Source organism: Lonchura striata, chromosome 1 (genome assembly GCF_050655825.1).
Source record: "Lonchura striata isolate lonStrDom1 chromosome 1, ASM5065582v1, whole genome shotgun sequence".
Taxonomy (NCBI): domain Eukaryota; kingdom Metazoa; phylum Chordata; class Aves; order Passeriformes; family Estrildidae; genus Lonchura; species Lonchura striata.
In genome coordinates, this window is record NC_140703.1 from 98,909,044 (window position 1) to 98,928,737 (window position 19,694).

A 19,694-nucleotide genomic window follows, 5' to 3' on the forward strand; every position below is an offset into this window, starting at 1 on the left:
ACTTTAACTGATCTTCCAACCCAAACTATTTTATGGTTCTATGAAATAAATTCTAGCAATTGATCTTCATCTGGATGCAGGCCTCTGGAACTGCCTGTCACATTGTTGCTTTGGTTACTCCAAATGCAAAAGCCTGTATGTCAGGGTTACAACAGAGGCGCTGTTTGGTAGATAAGAATGATACAATTTCTGTTGGAGAAGGTGGTGCTGGGGAAATACATGCTTCTGTTGTTGCAGCTGCTGGCTTTTTATCTTTTCTCTTTTGTAACCTGTCTTCTATGCTTATCAACATTTTCCTTCCAGCAGCTTCTGTAAAAGCACTGGTAGAAAGATACTTTCGGTGAAATGCTTTTAATAATGTTTCCATTAATGCTGGAGATTCTTGTAGGTTCAGATGATCTCATTCTGTCACTCAGAAGTAATAGAGAGGTATTACATTAGAATGTAAATGCTCAGCTTCCAGCTTCTTCAGTTGCCTGCAAAATATTCCTGTTTTGAATTTTTTAATTTTTCCTTTCTAGTCCTATTATCCTTTTGCTGAGTTTTGGAATCAATATTTATGTCGTAGTCCACTTTTAAGAAAAAAGTCATTTCTTGAAGTGCAGGATAGATTATTACAATTTAATTAGTATTACTATCAGAAAAGTACTGTTGACTATGCGTGGTGAATTAATTTTTAGTCATGTTGTAAACTTCCCAACAAAAGCAGGTGTTTGTGATATCTATGAGATTCCACCTTTTAGGTATCCCACCAGTATTTTTAGGCTGTTCAGACCATTACATCCAAAAAAATAAAAGACCCTCTCAGAAAATTCAACAGAACTTGTAAATTCTTGTCCACTTGACTTGCCTTATGCCACAACTCAGTCCAGTCTGTTCCTCCCCTTTCTTGGCTGCTCAGGAAGATGAAAGTGGTGGTGGATATTGTAGCACAGAAAATGCCTTCTGAAAATGACATTCATGTAGCAAGGAACTATCTTATCAAGATCTTGACAAGTTCCATGAGGTACAGTACTGACTTTACATGTGCATCCCTTCTGTTTCTTCCCAGTGACTGGATTCCTCCTGCCATTTGTCAAGCCCAAACTGTCACAGAAGCCCTCTTCCCAACCTTCTTTTCCTTTTGCTCCAAACGCTTCTTGTATTGTGCTAGTTTCCTAGTCTTGTGTTTCCTTAGCAGTACATCATAGAAAAGTAATTGTCTCATAAAAGATAAACCTTTTCAGCTGAATTGATGCCTCGAGATGTGCTGAATTTGCCTTACCAGGTATTTGTGGTTTGCTGAGTTGTTGTCAGTACTGTTAAAGCTGAGCAGTGGGGGAAAGGGGCATGTGATGTTCTGTGCAGCTGAACAGTGGAATCATAACTTTTTCCATACCTGCACACATGCTTGGGGCAAGCAAGGATTGTCTGGAGCCTGTCATTACAGGGCTGAATAGAATCTTTTGCACTTGTTTGCACTGAGAGTACTGGGACTTCTCCACTCTCTGAATGTCATGGCCTATCAAAAACGAGCAACTAGAGAAGCTCTGCTTAACCATTTTCTCTTTTGTCACGCTGAGAAGAGTAGGTTTTTGTTTATGGAAACAATTACTTCTTTTTTTATGACAGTAATGATGCTACACTTTGTAATGAAATTACAGTTTTCCTGTAGAATTGTTATTCTCCTTTTGTAATCCTGCATGCAGAGTTTGGAAAGGCAATTCATCACTGATTTCTTCAGACCTTCCTGAATGTACTGTGAAAAGCCATGTACTCACAGCTGACCTTGTTTGAAGAGACTGGCTTTAGTTTTGGTCTCTAAATGCAGTGGCAGACTGATAACAGACAAATTTATAAAAAGGAGGAATGAGTAAAAAAAAAAAGTAGAAGTATCTTTTTACAGTTCAAGTTGAAAATATGGAACACTTCTTCAGTGTAGGAAGTTACTTCTGTAACTCAGACAAATTACTTAACCTTGGAGTAATTGATTTCTTATGTACAGAAGTGCATTATAAAATCTTAAAAACTGTGGTCCTATAAACCTTTATTTCAGACTCAGACTTCAAGAGAGGGGATTTTTCAAGCCTCATACTGCATCTAAATTTTAAATTACACTACCTTCAGGACAAGTCAAGAAGAAGGGCAGGAGAATTACTTTCAAGAAAGGTCCTGCTTCATTCCCAAATGTGAGGGTCTAGATAAATGGCCTGTAATTGGCATCTGCTCACTGAAACAGAAGTAGCTGGATTCCACCCAGAAGGCTTATTTAACCTTAGGGAAAAAAGAATGCACTTAATCCATGAGTGCTGAGAGGTGTAACAAACAGCAAGTCCTCAGAAAGCAGTGCAAGCTGTAGTTACTAATTCCTGAGCAGAAGGAAGGGGGTAGACACGTATGGAGCAACTTTTCAAAACAGTTTTAAGGTGCAAAGCTCTAACAACAACCTACTGTTGGTACTTAGAATGGATCTCCTCTGTGAGCAGGAACATTTGGAGGTGATATCCAGGTAGATACTGGGGACTTACATAATTTCCTGAAATGATACTGAGCTGTATTCTTTAAAAACCAATCCCAGAAAACAGCAAAACAAACAAAACCTCCCTGCGTATCTGGGATGCCAAACATTTCAAAAGCTGAAGCAGAACTTGCCTGGAATTAATATGATTATTTGTAGCACTAACTTGTATGAAACAATGTACATGGCTTTAATCCTGCCTTTCATTAACTCGTTTCTTCCTAGCTCCTCCCATATGCACCTACCTTCAGTAAAATCTTACCAAAGCCTTACTGTTGTCAAGTTGTAAAAGAGTTCTAAGTCTAATATTAGCTTTAACTATTAAATGTCTGGATGTGTGTCAGGCGCTTTAAAATTTATCAGTCTCTGTAAAACCACTCACCTCACCACCCATTAAAAAAATAATTTGGCATTTCACTGCATCTCAAGCATTTTAAACAAATGGTGATGTCTTTTCAAAACTGGCATGCATGCATGTAGAAAGTTTTGCTGTCATTTAAAGTCATTATGCCTCTGTGCTATCTGTGAAACTGCTGCCCTGGTAGATTTTTTGCTGCATATCACCTTATTGAACTGTTTGCACTAAAGTAGCACCCTCTGCCTCTGTTGTTTTCAGAAGGAATGACCTAGCCTGCAGGCCGCACTCCTGGCACGCAACCAAATTTACCGAAAGTCAACCTGAGGCAGCCACGTCACACCTTCCCTCTCATGCCTGCGCCTCCTGGCACTCCAGCTACCATGCAAGGTGAGTCTCTGCTTAAGTTACACGCATTTGGCTCCTAACAGCAAGGCTACAATAACACAGCTCATGTTGCTGAGGGTTATTTTTTAAAAAAACAACCAACGCAGTGTCATGGTGTTACTTCTTTAGTTGCCTGTCCTTGCAGTGCATGAAGGGGGAGTTGGGGAAGTTTGACGTGTGGATGAGTGGATTTCTGAAACAGTCTGTGATATGTCCATGTGATTGAAAGGTAAGAAACTAGCTTTAAAGGCAGTCACAAGGTTATGCTTCTTGCTCTGCATTTCCTTTCAATGCCTGCTGGTAAAATCCTAAGGCAAAGTAACCATCAAAATTAACAGTCATAAAGTGAAATAGGAAAAGGAGAAGAAAATAAAAATACTGTTTCAAACAATTAAACAGGTTTTTTCTAAAGAGAGGGTACAGAATGCTTTACTGTTGTCTTTTAAGGTATTACTGGTTTAATTAGTTAAACTGTCTTTCTGTAATCCTTCCCTACATCTGTGATCTTGCTTGTCTAGAGAGGTAATAAAACCGATGATCTTCAGTCACTGTTTAAAGCACTGTAATATTTGTTAGGTCACATTCAACACTAATGGAGAAAGGCTGACACCCAGGCAGTTTTAGCTGTGGAACTCTAAACCTTTAGGTAATGCCTGTTTGTGTCTGGTTGCAGGTTCTTGTTTGTTTCCAGCTCCTAGATGGCATTATTTATCATTTTCATGAACGATTTTCTTGGTTTTTGGGAGGGAGGGGGTGTTATTTTTTTGTTCTTTGTTACATTTTCCTTCTCAGTTTCCATTTGGGCCACAGTTACACTGAGCATTACAGAAAAATAGTATGGTGTGCAGTCCCAGTTTGGGAAGTAGACTTTGGTTTTCTGTACTTATTGCTGTACATTCTCTGCTGAATCGTTACTTCTTGAGGTTAATGTTTTGTGGTAGTCAAAACAAAAGAACATTAATACTGCAGTATTTTATTTTTTCATCTAATTTTTACATTTAGATGAACATTTACAATGTTTTTACACCATTTTCTTAGGGAGCTCCCTGCTGTTTTTAAGATAAGTTGCTGTCTGCTCTTGAATAAAATCAACAGAAAGGGGTTTTTAAAATGTTTTTTGTAATAATTTAGTAGTAGAAGTTTTAGAAACTTTGTTTACAATTTATGCTGGTTTACACTGATTTAAATATCATGTAGATTGATTGATTTGGATTTATAGATTTTAAGACAGTACATGTGCTTGTACATAGAAACAAAATTCAGAAATTTCTAAAATCTTCTATAGGGTTCCTCATTACAATACTAAAGCTAAAGAGTATTTCTGCTATTAATGAGTCTTCTATACTAAGCTGTAAATCATTATATGCTTCCTGTTCTTCCTGGTGGTTGTCCTTTTACCTTGTGAAAGTAAAATACTGCAAGAAGTGTCTCAGGGTGTGTTTTGATAGGAGCTGGGTGTGTTCCAATACTTAGAAAAGAGAAAAAAATGGTTCCATGACAGTTCAAAATGAGGTTTGGTCAGGAAATTGTGGGTGTAAAGGAAGAGGGAATGGGAATAGAGCACTCCTCTCCCACATATCAGAAATAACCACAACTGCTGGCAGATCCTAATACTAATAAAATCAAGAGACTCTTTCTTTCTCACATGCTGGTGAAAGATGTAGTGGCCTTAGCACAGTCTCATAGCACAGTTCCCAGGTCACTGCCATGCTGAACCCCTTGGCTACCTGTGCTGCCCACTTAAAAGACAATATATTTGGGAGATTTGTCAGCCCTAGTGTCTGTTGTCCAAGACCATTTCAGTGGCAGAGGTGCTCTTACCATGCTGCTGCTGGTGGACACCCAGCATTCCCATAGCGGCAGCCCAAGGTTTTGATACTTTGGGCTCAGTTGCAGGGTGGAGTTCTTTGGGTTTGCTAATCTGCAAAAAGAGGTGAGCAGCCTCAGAGATTCCCCACTTTACAAGTGCATTTGACAAAAGGCTTAGCTGATCCGGAAAGCACAGCAATCAGTAGCTGAAAGCAGCACTATGCAAGGAGATAATGGAAATATCCTGAGGAGGGGATATTTCTAGCCCAGGAATCCCATCCCTGGGCTATTTCTGGAATTTCATGTCCTTCCTTGGGCTAAGCATCTGAGATTGGTATTCAAAGCCTAAAATCTCTTTTGAATGTGCCTACCTGAATTCTCTCAGAGTGTGAAAATTCACTAAATCACTTGTAAAGCATGGAGAGTGTTTTTTGGGGGGGAGTATTGTTGGGGGAGGGCACATTTTTGTGTTGGAGTGGGGCACAGCTGATGAAAACAGCCCCATGAAGACTGTCCATCCTGTCTACTGCTAGGTTAAGATATGTGCAGTTTGATCTGCTTTAGGTTTTCTTACTTGGTTGGTTTTGCTGGGGCTTTCATTTTGCTGGCTGATGAATTTGAGCATTTGAAAAGGTGGATGAAGCTTGGTGAAGACAGATCAGAAGAGGCTGTACCAGTATATAGGAGAGAGGGTGGTCCTGGAATCCAGTCCTCCACATCCAGCACTATATGTATGGGGTTTTTGTCATGTGACTTTAATGCAAAAATTGTAAGTTATCTTTGGGAGCACTAGGCTAGGTCTAGATACCTCTCATGCAAGGCTAGAGAGTTGAACTTGTAAAGATTTTGGTGCCTTCCTTTCCCTCTGTGAGTCTTCTGTCGTTTTCACAGAAGTTGCACCTTTAATAACATGGTGCAAACGTTTTTCCTGGCCCATCCAAAACTAAGGTTGAGTGCACTTTTCTGGGAGGAGTGTAACTGAACTATTTTAAGTTGCTGAAAGTTTAAATCCTGCATTTTCTTGCAGTAGGGTATACTATAACAGAGGAGCCTTTGGGTTTTTTTCTGTGCCCCTGGTTGTACAGATGAACTCAACCACCTCTGCTGCTTCCTTCTGGTATTACAGGTATGGCTGTGGGACAAGTGTGCTTTGAGAAGGCTACCTAAACTGAGGTTTTGGGGCAGTTAGGGTCAGGTGCATCTGATTTGTAATCCCATGCAGTTGCTGAGAGGAGGCCATTTCTGTAAGGGTCCAGGAGCAGAAGGGTCCAGGGTTGGGAAGGATTATTTACTGGCCAATGTGGCCAAGGGATGGTGTTTGTAGATTATTCCTGGACTTAACCTACCAGACTTTGACCAGCACTGTTGGTGCTTCTATGAGTCTGCTCTGAAACAGCCATTGAGAGAAGGATATCCTGGGATACCAGCCAGGCTCAGGCAGAACTGGCTTCTGCACTCTCTTCCATGTCAGGGTTCACAGGAGGATTGCCCTACAGTTTAGGACCACAGGAGGCCATGCTTTGCAGGAACATGCCTTCCTGTCCTCCTTTAAAGTGCTTGCTGCTTCTGCTGAGTTTCCATTAGGCATTTCTAGCAGGGCTTTGACCTCCTTTGATGTTATCTCTGCTTCACATTTGATACCAGCAGATTTACCTGTAAACTGAGGCTTTCCTGCACAAGTGGCATCTTTCTTTTAATTAATATCAAGTATCTGTTTGGATTTTGTGAACTTAAAGGTCTTTTCCAACCTTAATGGTCCTGTGATGTCCATAGTGCTCAGGGGAGTGAGAATATCAGCAATTCTTAGTAATATCTGGCTTACGTTATTCTTTGACCAAAACATCCTGGTAATGACCACAATACTTTTTACATGCGGCATAGTATCAGTTTAAGATTACAATTAAGACCTTTTTAAGGATTCAGCAAGATGTTTTAAATGCAAAAAATAAAGAACATAAAACCCCACAAGATGAGGTCATTGTTAGTGTATCTTGTTAACAAAATGCTTTTAGAAAATAAGCATAAAGTGATATTTATTTAACATAAATTGCTTTTGACCATGTTGTATAAGAAAAGAAGTTTAAGAGGCTGTAGTAGTAGAGGGGAAGAAAACCAATTCTGTTAGTACTGAATTCTAAAGAACTGTTGAGTTGACATTTGCAATATTTTTGACAGAAGAAAAGACCTGTATCATTCTTTGTATTTTTTATGTGGACTAATCAAATTTCATTGCTAGGTTTCACAGCTCTCTTTACAACACAAGATTTGATAGATGCTTCATATAATTATAGCTACAGGGAAGTGGAATAATTCTGGGATTTCTACCAAGGGGGTTTGCATGCAAAGGCAAGAATTTGAATTTGGTTTGTAAAAGCAGGAGGAGCTGCCAATGAAGTTCAAACAGGAAGATGTGATGAGAATAATTGTCAGGACTGTGATCTCAGCATCAGTGTGTTGGACTGTCAGGAGGTGGTACTGTGAGAGAGAAAATAAATGAAAGGAAAGGAAACAAAACTCATGGGGGATAGGAAGGTAACAGAAGCAGCATGATTTTGGAATAATGTCCTTAGCAAAAGACCTGAAGAAAATACAGTGTCACAGATGAGGTTTTTATAAAGGAAAGAGTGGTAGGGAGAAACTGGGGCAGTAAGGATTCTTGAAGGAGAGTCAGAAGATTGTTTGGCCATGCAGAGCTTATGTTGCTATGGCATCTCCTCCTGAAGTTTTCCTGCCAATGTTGTGGAACTGGGTGGAATGGAATGTTGTTTTAAGAGTGTCTACTTGAGAGTGGTTTGAAACCACACTGCTAAGGTGCATGTGCAGGTGGTATTTGAGACAAATGCATTTAGTGCATCTCTGCTTAAAAGTTAAAACATCAAACAAATAGGCAGATGTGGTTAATAACTTTATTGAGTAACTTATTGACAAAAGGGAATAACATCAGGGGCCGAAGAAGTTTAGAGTCATATTTCAGAGATAAAGAGAGGAAGTATGTGAAGTTAATAGCTGGAAGACTCAAGGTGCCTGGAAAATAAGCTGAAAAATAAATTGGTGTTTGTCCTGGGAAAGTGGGAGCTAATGGAACTCAAGCTAAATTTTTCTATAAGCAATGTCACCAAAATCAGCAATTTGCTGGGGGAGAAGGGACCCTTAAGGAGATAAATGCATTATTACTTACTGGCAAACTTACATAGGGAAGCTGAGTTAGTTACTAAGGTTTCAAGCTTTGAATCAGTTGTGGAGTATTAAGTTGGAGCCCTGACTTAGTGTTCAAACTTTCAGTTTTGTTATAATGTTTGTCTTTGACTGCTGTGCAGATGGATTTTAACTAATATTATTAGAATGGGTGGTTATAAGTATGTTGTGACATTTTTGATATTTATTCTGACACGGGTTTTTTTTGTTTCCTTCAGTAGTTGTTCTTCTCATGACCTTTCAAACTCATGGGATCAGTCAAGTCTATATCGCACTTCTGACCAATTCAGCTCTTTGGGAAGTATGGACAGCTGGGACCACACTCCCCAAGTAGCCCAGTATGGAAGACTTTCTTCTGCAAAGTCTAATAGTAGCATTGATCATCTAGGGAGCCAAAGTAAGCGGGATTCAGCCTATGGGTCTTTCTCCACGAGTTCTAGCACCCCTGACCACACTCTGTCCAGTGCAGACACTTCTTCAACAGAGAACATGCTTTACAAAGTGGGGCCCTGGGAGACTGCTAAGCATGGAAGCAAGTCTGGCCAGTTTTTGAATGACAGCAGTGGAACAGAGGACAAACCTGGGTATTTGCCAGCTCCTATCCAATACGAGAACAAAGGTCCTAGAACAGAGGAACACTCAGATGGCAAGCTCACTAGCTCGGGAAGATCCAGTTTTGGACCTGTCTGGTACATTCCTGATAAGAAGAAGTCTTCATCTCCTCCCCCCCCACCCCCACCTCTTCGTAGTGATAGCTTTGCTGCCACCAAGGGCCATGAGAAAGCCCATGGCCCTGTGTTCTCAGAGGGTGCCAGCACACAGCACTTTACAGCCCTGAATCGATCTCAGCCCAGGAGTGACTGGAGTTTGGAAACTGCAGAGCAGCGACGGCCATCCAGAGCATGTGACAGGAGGATCAGCAGCTCAAATTACAAATCTGATCTCAGTTCAGAACACACTTTTTCTTCAGCTGGTGAAAGGTACAGTAGTAATGCAGGAACTGTGAGCAAACTGCAGCCATCCTTGTCCAGCACCGACGTTAGGTTCGCACAGTCTGCTTACTCTTACCACCACCAGCACCAGTACAGTGATGAGAGCACCTTTTATCACAGTGCAAGAATCTTAGCTGCACCAAAAGATCAGCAACATTATCTGTCCTACAGTGGCATTCAGGAGTTAACTACAGATCATTTTCATGGCTACAGTCCAAACCAAGCCAGTCTGCTCTACACTTCCTCTTTGAACAGTGCTGCTGAACAGAAGGTGGACAACACTGGACAAAGTCGATATTATTGCGTGACAGCAAAACAGCCTGCTCAGGGAAGCTCAAAACCACTACAGCTTAAGAATGACAGCTGGGAACCTGCAGTGGGAACTGATTTGTCACTTGGACCTCATGAAAATTCTGCAGTTACTACAACGGCCCCAAACCCAAAATATTATCTACCTCAACAATCTATTGACTCTTCACTGACGAGGTGTGAGAACAGTAGTCATTATCCAGTGGACAGAGAGGAAGATGCTAGGTGTGCTGTAGTAGAAGAATCTAAAAAACCTAATCATACTGAAAAATCTGGACAAAAGAAAACCTGTGAGAACAGCTCTGAGGCAAGTGAAACTAGGCACAGTCAGCAAGCGTATGTAAAGGACTGTGTCCTTACGACTGAAAACAGATCTGCTCAGAAAGATTTTAGGTGGGGGAAAGATGAGAGTAGCAAGATTTCTCCTCAGAGGACGCCAATGTTGCACTCTTTAGCTCAGGAAGGGAAAAAACAGTCGAACAACCCAGAAGTGGTATCAGAGCAACAGACCTCATTTGACACTCACCTGTCTAAACAGGCACGAAGGAGTGATCGTTTTGCAACAACCCTCAGAAATGAGATCCAAATGAGACGAGCAAAGCTGCAGAAAAGTAGAAGTACTGCTACACTAGTAGGGTCATCTGAAACAGAGGAGTGCTGTGAGACCTGGAAACCAGATTCAACAGAGAATGTCACCACCTCCCCTGATACAAACTTTACTAGCACCTACAAAGATCACCTCAAGGAAGCCCAGGCCAGAGTTCTGAGTGCGACATCCTTCAAACGTCGGGACTTGGAGCCCAGCCCCGCTGAGTATCTCCCCAGGTCCCCTGAGCGGAAAACTGGTAGTCACAACTCTTCATTATTGGCTTTGGTTTCTGAAGATGTCTCTGGATTCCTTGAGGCTACACAAGCCAAACCAAATCCTACAGGGAGTGGCACTCATCACATTTCTCGGATTGGAGCCAGGAAGAGGTTCACAACAGAGCAAAAAATGAAGTCATACTCAGAACCAGAGAAGATGAATGAGGTGGGCATATCAGAGGATGAATGCCATGCTCATTGCCGTCCAAACGTATCAGAAGAAGCCCTGGGGTCATTTGCAGACAGGTGGAAATTTTTTGAAGAAACAAGTAAGCCTGCATTTAGAAAATCATCACAGAAACCAGGTCCTCATGGTCTAGCAGAGGGACAACCTGAGAGGACAGAGAGGAAAGCACAAGAGAGGGAGGAGCTGTGGTATGAGAGAAGAGGTCGGGTAGCCTCTGTTGGACCTGAAACTTCTCATGCTTCAAAAGATAGTGTCCACCATAGCAGCAGCAGTAGGGCTGCTGAGAGGATTGGGAAATCTGCACAGCCGCTGCGCCTGGGAACCTTTGCAGAGTATGAGGCCTCGTGGAAGGAGCCATGGAAGCCAGTAGAGCCAAGGGGCTCAGGAAGGTACCATTCAGCTGATAATATCCTCGACACAGGCCATGAACAGCATGGGAAATCCCAATACACCCATGAGAGATCTAGATCATCCCCTTCCACTGATTTCTACAAACAGGTACAAGTGTCTTTTGCATTATGCTTTAAGTTGCCCAGTGTGTTGGAGGACATTAGAGGAGTGGAAGGGAAAAGAAATTTTAATGAAAATTTCCAATTTAGTAACACTAATATGGTGTTTGCCTTTTGTCAGTAAAGGAGTAAATGTTATAGGTAGCCGTCTTAAATAAAATGAGGAAGATCAAAGTTTATGCTGCACAAGAGCAATTGTGTGTTGTAGTGAGATGGAAAAAAAACATGATTGATTTGCTAATATCCTCTTTTCTACAATAGAGATTTTGAAGGTTCAAATTTTCACTCAGACTTATTTTTTCATTGGTGTGGCTGTATTCCCTGTTTGATTTCTCTGAACCTGTGAAGAAAAGTGTTCCACATGTAAATAATACATACTTTTCTCTAATTTTTTAATGGTCTAATAATTTCCTTGGATTTCCTCTTTTCTTCTAAACTTGATAATGCAAAATTATATAAGACAAAAGTTCTGCGTAATAAAGTTTAGAGATTACAATACACCTGTTAATGTTAAAGCCACAGCAACAATGAAACTGCTTAATGTTTTGTTTTATGTCAGTTTGCTTGATTTAAGATGCATACATTTATTCCTTAGAGAGATGCCAAAAGTCTGTTCAACTTACAAGTAAATATTACATTAATTTTTAACCAAGCAGGGCCAGGCAATGGTTGGCAGGTGGCACTGGAAGTAAACAGAGGAACCAAATTTCTTTAGTTCTCTGTTAAAAGATGTTGTTCAAGCTACTATGAGATTGCCTGATATGTATAAGGAGTCGCAGTGTGTTAAATCTGTGTTGAACTTCACCTTCTGTAATAGAAGTGAAGCAAAGCACTCATATATTACTCTTTCTTTGTTTTTCCCTTCTTGATAAAAACATTGCATACATACATGCACAGGTCACCTCTGTGTGTGTGTGTGTAGACATGGAATAGAATGAGAATAGCTCAAAAAGAAACAAAAATGTTGATCTCTAAAGGGCTGGACTGTCTTTCCATAAGTTTTTTCTGTCTTTAAGTTTGGCAAAAGTTATTTTTGAATTCTATGTGCAGACTTAACTATGCGGATAATTTACTAGGATAGAGATTTGAAGTACTGAAAATATTCACCTGGAACATACTTTGAAAATTATATTCATGGAATTATTAAATAATTGCCTACCTAGCAGGAAAAAAATTGTATGATCTATTCCCTGTATGCATTTCTAGTTTATTAGTCACTACTCTTAAGTTCAGTATAGGCCTCCTGGGGCAAAAAGCAGACACCTGTTTAGGCACCTGGAAAATATGGTGATAAGTGCATTGAAGATGCTTACAACAGACTGAAGTAAATAAAGATGTTGTTTTGCATATATGATTCAGATTATTCCAGTGCTAATACACAATTAAATTTCCTGTAGGTTCAGTGTTTGTAATGCAAAGCTATGCTTTGGGCGGGGTTGTTTGAAGATATGGAGATAATAACATTCTGGAACAGCACTGTTGGTGTTTTACTGAGAAACTGAAGTACTCGCACAGGGATTCACAACCTGGTGCATACTTGCATCTCCTAAAATGTGAGCAGCTCTTCTGCAACTTCTATGCCTCTTTTTTTTGTTTGTTTTTGCCAAATGGAAGTTGCAAACATTTATATAAACATTAAGCTTTTCTGTAGATCAGGAAAGCAGAACAGCAAGGTGAACACAGCCAGGTCGGGAGTGCAGCGCAGGAGGTCACAGAGCACGCTGTACTGCTTAACACCAAACAAGCTTAAAACATGCTATGCTGTTGACTTCATGTATATTTGAACAGAGCAAACCCACAAATTAAAGGCTCCATAATCATAGATTTTTTTGGGAGTTTGAAACATGATGACTTGGTTTCTTACTTGTACTACAAACCTCTTTTAGAAAGTACCAGTTGAAGTAAGGAGGCAAGCAGAGGATTTAAAGGAAGATGGGGAGTGTATTTTGTCTAACATTAACAAACTGGATGAAAGGAACTGCACTGTAAGGTAAGCATAGTGTTTCTTAATTTGTCTCTCTAAAAGATGATTTTGACCAATCTTTTTGACAAATTTCTCTGATCTGATCTTTTCCTGACTCAAACTGCAAGTTCTGCTGTGATGATTTCAGAGTTTCTGCAGTGCCTTCTTCCCTTATTTCCCTCCTTCTCCCCAAATACTTCAATATATATAATAGAATTAATGTTGGGACTGACATTTTTGGGGTGTCTAGTGTGAGCTTAAAGAAATTGAGTGTTGAGTACATTATATTTTCTTCAAAGGCAGTTGATTCTTTTTTGTGTGCATGAATTATTTGTGTGATAGTTATGGGTTTTTATGGGGGTAGATGGGGGTCCTGGGGTTTCCCAAAAGAGATTTCCAGTATTATCCCTGGCAAAGATAGCATGCTGCTGAAGCATAGTAGTGCTGTAAATCAGACTTTGCTTTTCTTCTGGCTTTACAGAATACAGTACATGAATAGAAGACACTAAAATTTGTTTTACTGTTTGAAGAGCTGTGATTTTCTCTGTAAATTCATGTTTTAATTAATATACAATGTTTCCAAACCCTTTTCAAAGGTGTGCCTGTATGCACAGTGTAGTTAAAATCCTTTAGATGTCTAGCCTGCTGAGGGTTCTCCTGGTTCTGGCCTGATGGGTGTAGGCAGTGATTTCAGCAGTCGCTGGTTCTGCAGCTGCCAGAGCAGAGCTGGGGTTGTGCACACGCTGCTGCTGCCAGGTCTGACAGCCCTGGGTTTCATAACAGAGGGAACCCATGCATAGGAAAAAAGAACCTCTGTAGGCTTTCCTCAGTTCTGTAAGTGGTTTTAATCTCTCAAGGGAGAGCAAATGATGAACTGTACCAAACATAAACTCTAGCTGTGACCATAAAACCTTGTAAAAAATTAGTATTTATTTGTGCGTTCTGCAATGTACAAAATACAAAAATACAGAAATACAAAAATAATTGTATTTTGCATTGCTTATGGCTTAGCTGAAGAGGCCACCCCCTCTTTCTCTAGTTTTTGGCAGCCCTTTGTACTTAGGGTAGTGATTCTCAAAGGAGCAGCCACAGGGGTGCGAGTGTGCGCACGGGTGGGGCGGGCACTGTCAGCCGGGAGCAGGGCAGCGCCTCTGGGCGAGTGGAATGATTTCCATCCACCAGCGCCGAAGCCGAGTCACAAAAGCCTATGAATAATACTCCTACGCCAGCATTTTAGCAGTGTTTGTGCAGCACAATTCTTGCTTTATGATCATGGAAAGTCACGTGCCCGGGCACCAGCTGCAGTAACTTTTTTTCAGCTGGAGCATATTCTGACACACTATTTCAGATGTGGTATTTGGCTGTTTTAGTGCATTATAGCAGGTTTTGTGAAATGCAGAGGCTTGATATGCCTTCTGTATTCAAAAAAATAACTGATTAAAATCCCTCATTTGGGCATTTAATTCCTGTGCTCTGAACCACCACTGCGTGATAATGAATGGCTGCCTTATGGGAAAGAATATCTATTTCCGTGTGCTCCTTTTTTACAAGGCATTCTTGTGCTCAAAAGGAACTGGCCTCATGGCATGGATTGGTTTTATGATTTTTCAGCTGCCCTAAAGGCATTTAGCTTTCTATTTTTAAAATCTAGCAATCTGCAAATGGCCAGCAAATCTACCTAATTCAGGGTATATTCTAGAACATGAATAGTAAACAAATCTGAGGTCTTCCTTATGGTCATATTTAATACTCTCTTTTAAAATTTATGTTTGGATTAAATAACTGGCAGCTGTTTATTTGTGCTACTCGGACCTGTGTGCTATAGTGTCCTTCGTGCTACCAAAATGTGATGGGGCTGAACACGGGAGTGGCCCTTCTGCATTTATGGGCATGAGATTTTCAGGAACCCAAGCTGAGAGACAGCTGTGGAGTCCGTGGGTGCTTTCTCTAGTTTAGAGACTGTCCTACATTACAGGGTACCTCTGGCCTCCCTCCCCTTCAGTAGTTTTGAAAAAAACAAAACAAAAACAAACAAAACAAAAAAAAACCCCTTGAAATAAACTTTTAATTGCTACCATTTACAGCTTCCCTAATTATTTTCTTCAGAAATAGAAATTTTTTTTAAATGCACTGACTCTAGAATGAAAAAGGGTTTGAATATTGTAGCAGCAATTGAGTTTTTAAAAACAAGCAAGCAAAAATAAAGATGTTTGATTAATTTCTTTTCTCCTGAGTGTATTGCTATAGTATTTTCTTAGCTGTTCTTTTTTACCACACAATTGTAAAATGTAAATTAACAGTACTTTGAAAAATTGGGGGGGGTGTGGGGGGTGTGTGCATGTTGAATTGATTATGAGAGTTTGTGAACTTCTTTCATCTTTGAGCTCTGTTTTTCCCCTCTGAGATTATTGAGTGCTTCCAGTGAATTCAGGTTGTTCATCTCCCTTTTTAGAAGAACTGTACCATGTTCTCCTGAACTGCGGTATTTTATAGTTTAGGGTATTTTGTAGGAAGAGAAAATAGGGGTCCATAGCAGCCACTGTCATCTCTTATGGAAGAACCAAACCACTATTGTTATGAACTCACAGGGATGCAGTCATCCTATATGAGATGAGGATTTTTATACTGAGAGGTTGATGTGATTCTATGTATGTTCCTAATTTTAGGAAAGCTTAAAAGCATTATGCAATTCAGCTGATCTGTTAAAAAAAAAAAAAAACTTTTTTATTTTGTCTATTTCAAATTAGTCTAATTAGTTACAAAAGCTTACCTTTTTACGGATGTGAAATCTGTGTTTCTTTAAACATGTCTCTCTTTCTGCATTTGTAAAAGGACTTAAACTGATTATATAATTACCTTCCTTATAGAAGTCTCCACAATTTCTAAGCTGAAATAGACTTTCAAAAAGTTAGAGAGAAATGGATGCTCTGACCAGTAGTCTCTGGGTTCCTGCAGTATGACATGTACACATAAGTCATTCTGCATCAAAAGAATCATGCTTTATGATCTAATTCTTAAGATTGTCATCTACTAGAGATGTTTACAGCCACTGCCTTTATTTACTTTCTAAGAACATTTGACTCCTAGCTCTATTAATTTGTTCTTTTGATGTCTATTAAAGTTACTTAACTTCAGAAAGTGAAAAAGTATATCTGAGATCACACGTTGCAGAAAATACTTTGACATTTAATAGGTGTCAAGTCCAAGAGCATATGCGTGTCAAGTATAGGACCACAGTGTGACTCAACTCTAATTAAACACTGTAAAATATTTTTCAGTGTTTTCATACCTTAGTGGTTACTCCTATTTGAGTTGAGCTCTTGAAGACAGAGGAGCAGCCTTTACAATACAAAACCAAAATAAAAATAATTTTTTAATGCTTAAGTTGTCCTAAATGCCCAAGTATAATGTTCTAAAAAAATCTTTGATAATCCAGAAACAGGAGTTTATAGATATGTTCCCAGGTTTTTTATTAGGGTCTTTACAAGCAAGATTTTTCAACACCTGGCAAATATCTAGGCTCCATGCTTACCAAGAGAAGAGGAGCAGCAAATTATTTTGCAAGGAAGGAGGCAGACTTTCAGCAACACAGGACTTTCAGCAACAACTTGTGTCTTCTGAACTGAGTGAGATGGAAAAGGATTTAAAAATTACCAGTATTCCATTTGTGTATGTGTTTATTTGTATCATGCCTATATGGATGTTTGTATGTATATATGTACAGACATATAAAATGTACATGTGTAAATAAGACAGTTACTTCTCTTAGCTTTTTCTGATTTGTGAGCATTATAGGTGTTGGGGTTTACATATCTATGAGAAGTAATTAACAGGGAGGGGAAAAACCCCAACAATCCACAATACACATTTGGACAAATTAGTTTCCTCATGTTCACAATGGTAGATGATGTAAATTAGTCATTGGAAATATTCTTAGAAACTACACAGGTTTTTATAACTCCAGAAATTTTAAATTATACATTTTGTTTGGGTTTCCTTCACTGTGATGGCAAAAAAATTAATAAGGTACCAGTATACAGTGTTAGGATCAGGTGAAAAAGGAACTGAGCTACTGAAATACAAAACTTGAAGGCTTGGGAGTTTTTATATGTAGCAAAAGGGCCATTTCCTAAAATAGTTAACGGGAACTTTTGCCAGCATTGTGTTGCATATCTATTTTAAGCTTCTTTATTAAGAATAATTAAATCCTAGAATAGTTCGTTTCAGAAAGGACCTTAAAAATCATCTGGTTCCAACCCTCCTGCCATGCCCAGGGAGCTTTTCACTAGACTGGGTTACTCAGAGACTCATCCAGGCTGCTCATTTGTACCTCCAGGCATGGGAAGTCCACAGCTTCTCTGGATTACCCATTCTAGTGCCTCACCACCCTCACAGTAAAGAATTTCTTTCTAATACCTGATCTAAACCTGCCTTCTTCCATCTTAAGGCCGTTCCCCCTTGTCCTATCACTTCATGCCTTTGTGAAAAGTCCCTCTCCAGTTTTTCTGTAAGGTCTCCCTGGAGCCTTTTCTTCTCCAGGCTGAGCAGCCCTAACTCTCTCAGCTTGTCCTCAATGAGATGGTCCAGTCCTGTGGTCATAGTAGTGGTCCTCCTCTGGACACATTCCAACAAGGCCACATTTTTCTTCTTTTGGGAACCCTAGAGCTGAATGCAGTAATCAAGGTGGGGTTTCACATAAGCAGCATAGAGGGGAAGAATCCCTTCCCTTGACCTGCTGGCCAGACTGCTTTTGGTGTAGCCATTTGGCTTTCTGAGCTGGGAGTGCACACTGCCAAGTCATTATTGAACTTTTGTCCACAAGCACCCCCAAGGCTGATCTTGGTCCATTCTTAGCCTGAACTTCTGCTTGGGATGTCTCTGACCCACGAGTAGAACCTGGCATTTGGCCTTGTTGACCATCCTGAGGTTCCTCATTTATTGTTGCAGTTAACAGTCAAACTGTGAGTTACTTTTCCTGACATTGCAGGACAAGTATGTCTCAGGTATTGAAGGATTTACCAAGACATTACCAGAGCTATGTAAGCAAAATGTTTTCCTCCTTTTCTGTGTGAGGAAGAAATAGTATGATCTTGTCCAGCTGTTTCCTTAGAAATCAGTGGGAAAATTGCTTTGGCAAACATTTCATGCATGTGTTAACAAGCTCCACAGAGCTTTCTCTTGTCCAGGCTGAACAATTCTAACTCTCTTGTCCTGTCTTCACAGGAGAGGTGTTCCATCCCTCTGATCCCCTCCCTGGCACTCCTCTGGACTTGCTCCAGCAGGTCCATGTCCTTAGCATCTCTTTGTCATGGGATACAGATTATTAAGGCATTTCTTAGACCATTCTTTTGCCAGTGATGTCATTGTGTGTGACATACAGCAATGACACAGTACAGTCTGGGCTGTTAAAGAGTTTATATTTTGTTTGAAAACCTACTGTAGCTCTTGCTGTGCATATAGAGGGGAGTGAGTCTAACAGCATCTATTCATATATGAGAAACCTCCTGTAACCTTTCATCATCCTTAGGTTTGTGAATACTTGTAATTAATTTAAGTTCCATTTCCATGAACCATTATGTCATTTCAGTGTGCTAGCATATGTGACTGACTAATAACAGATTTATAAATATCACACTCTGAGACAGTGGAACCTTGAATCACTGGTACAGGATGGCAGCTGCTGGATGTTGATGCTTAAAAGCAGGCCAAAGGTCTACCTAGACAGGTTTTTTTTCTTTATGCAAGCCAGTAGCAGATGCTTGGAGGGGGGAACAGAAAACCAGGGCAAACCAGGAGCCATGCAGCTGAGTATCTTGTCAAGCCTCTGCTGGTTTGCCTATCTTTGTTTTATTTTGGGGGTTTTGTTTTGTTTTTTACTGCTGTGAAGTGCAAAGATTGTATGTTCATAGAACAGTCTGTGAAATTCAGCTGTTCCTAACTTGTGTAGTAGTAATTTCTGTTGTACATCATTGTATAGGTTGGTGAAGTATAGGAAAATCTCTCCTGTAGGTTACTTTGCATTTATTAAATCTGAATAATTTCCTCATAGCAGCAACTGCTGCCACCTAGTTTTTCACCCCTTTTTTGAATAATCTGTATCTAATGAGTTCTGATGTGAATGATGTGATGAGACCAGTGAGGACTCTTGTCTCATGGGAGTCAAATTTTTAAGAGCCTCAGGTGAGATAAAATTTAACTTTATATAACTCATCTAAAAATCCAAAGTCTCTGTCATCCAGATCACTCTTATTCCTATGTATAGTTACTCTTTCTAAGATTATTAGTGCATCCAAGACGTATCTTTTCTACACATGCCCAAATTATTCGTCAATTTTACTCGCTAGTGCAGCTCTGAATCTCTTAATAAAATTTCTACATTTTTGCTTATTTCACATGTTAAGTTTATGATTCTGAAGTTCTTCAGATTCATAATGAGGAGTTGTTTTTTAATTCTTGCTCTCTTTCCCTCATTCTTTCTCTTCAGCACCCTCACACCTTCTTTTCCCCAACACTGTTTGTCACTGTACTCAAGCAGCTGTGCAAGTATCAGACGAGTGGGTAGCTGTGCATCACAGATCCCAGTTCAACAATTTCCTGTGGAAGTTTCAGGTGATTGTCACATGGCCC

At 39.9% G+C, this 19,694-nt stretch overlaps 1 protein-coding gene across 13 annotated transcripts in view; it reads left to right on the plus strand.

Annotated features, from left to right (window-relative positions):
* The window catches only part of SHROOM2 (shroom family member 2), a 117,277-nt gene that overhangs the window by 69,118 nt on the left and 28,465 nt on the right, over positions 1-19,694 (plus strand). For 3 of the 13 annotated variants that reach the window (XM_085584201.1, XM_085584209.1, XM_085584235.1), the window contains 4 exons: positions 3,114-3,242; positions 6,076-6,174; positions 8,462-11,093; positions 12,991-13,094. In XM_085584201.1, the coding sequence (XP_085440327.1) occupies positions 3,114-3,242; positions 6,076-6,174; positions 8,462-11,093; positions 12,991-13,094 (2,964 nt within the window). The other 10 variants (XM_021527747.3, XM_085584246.1, XM_085584225.1 and 7 more) reach the window with 9 other exon arrangements.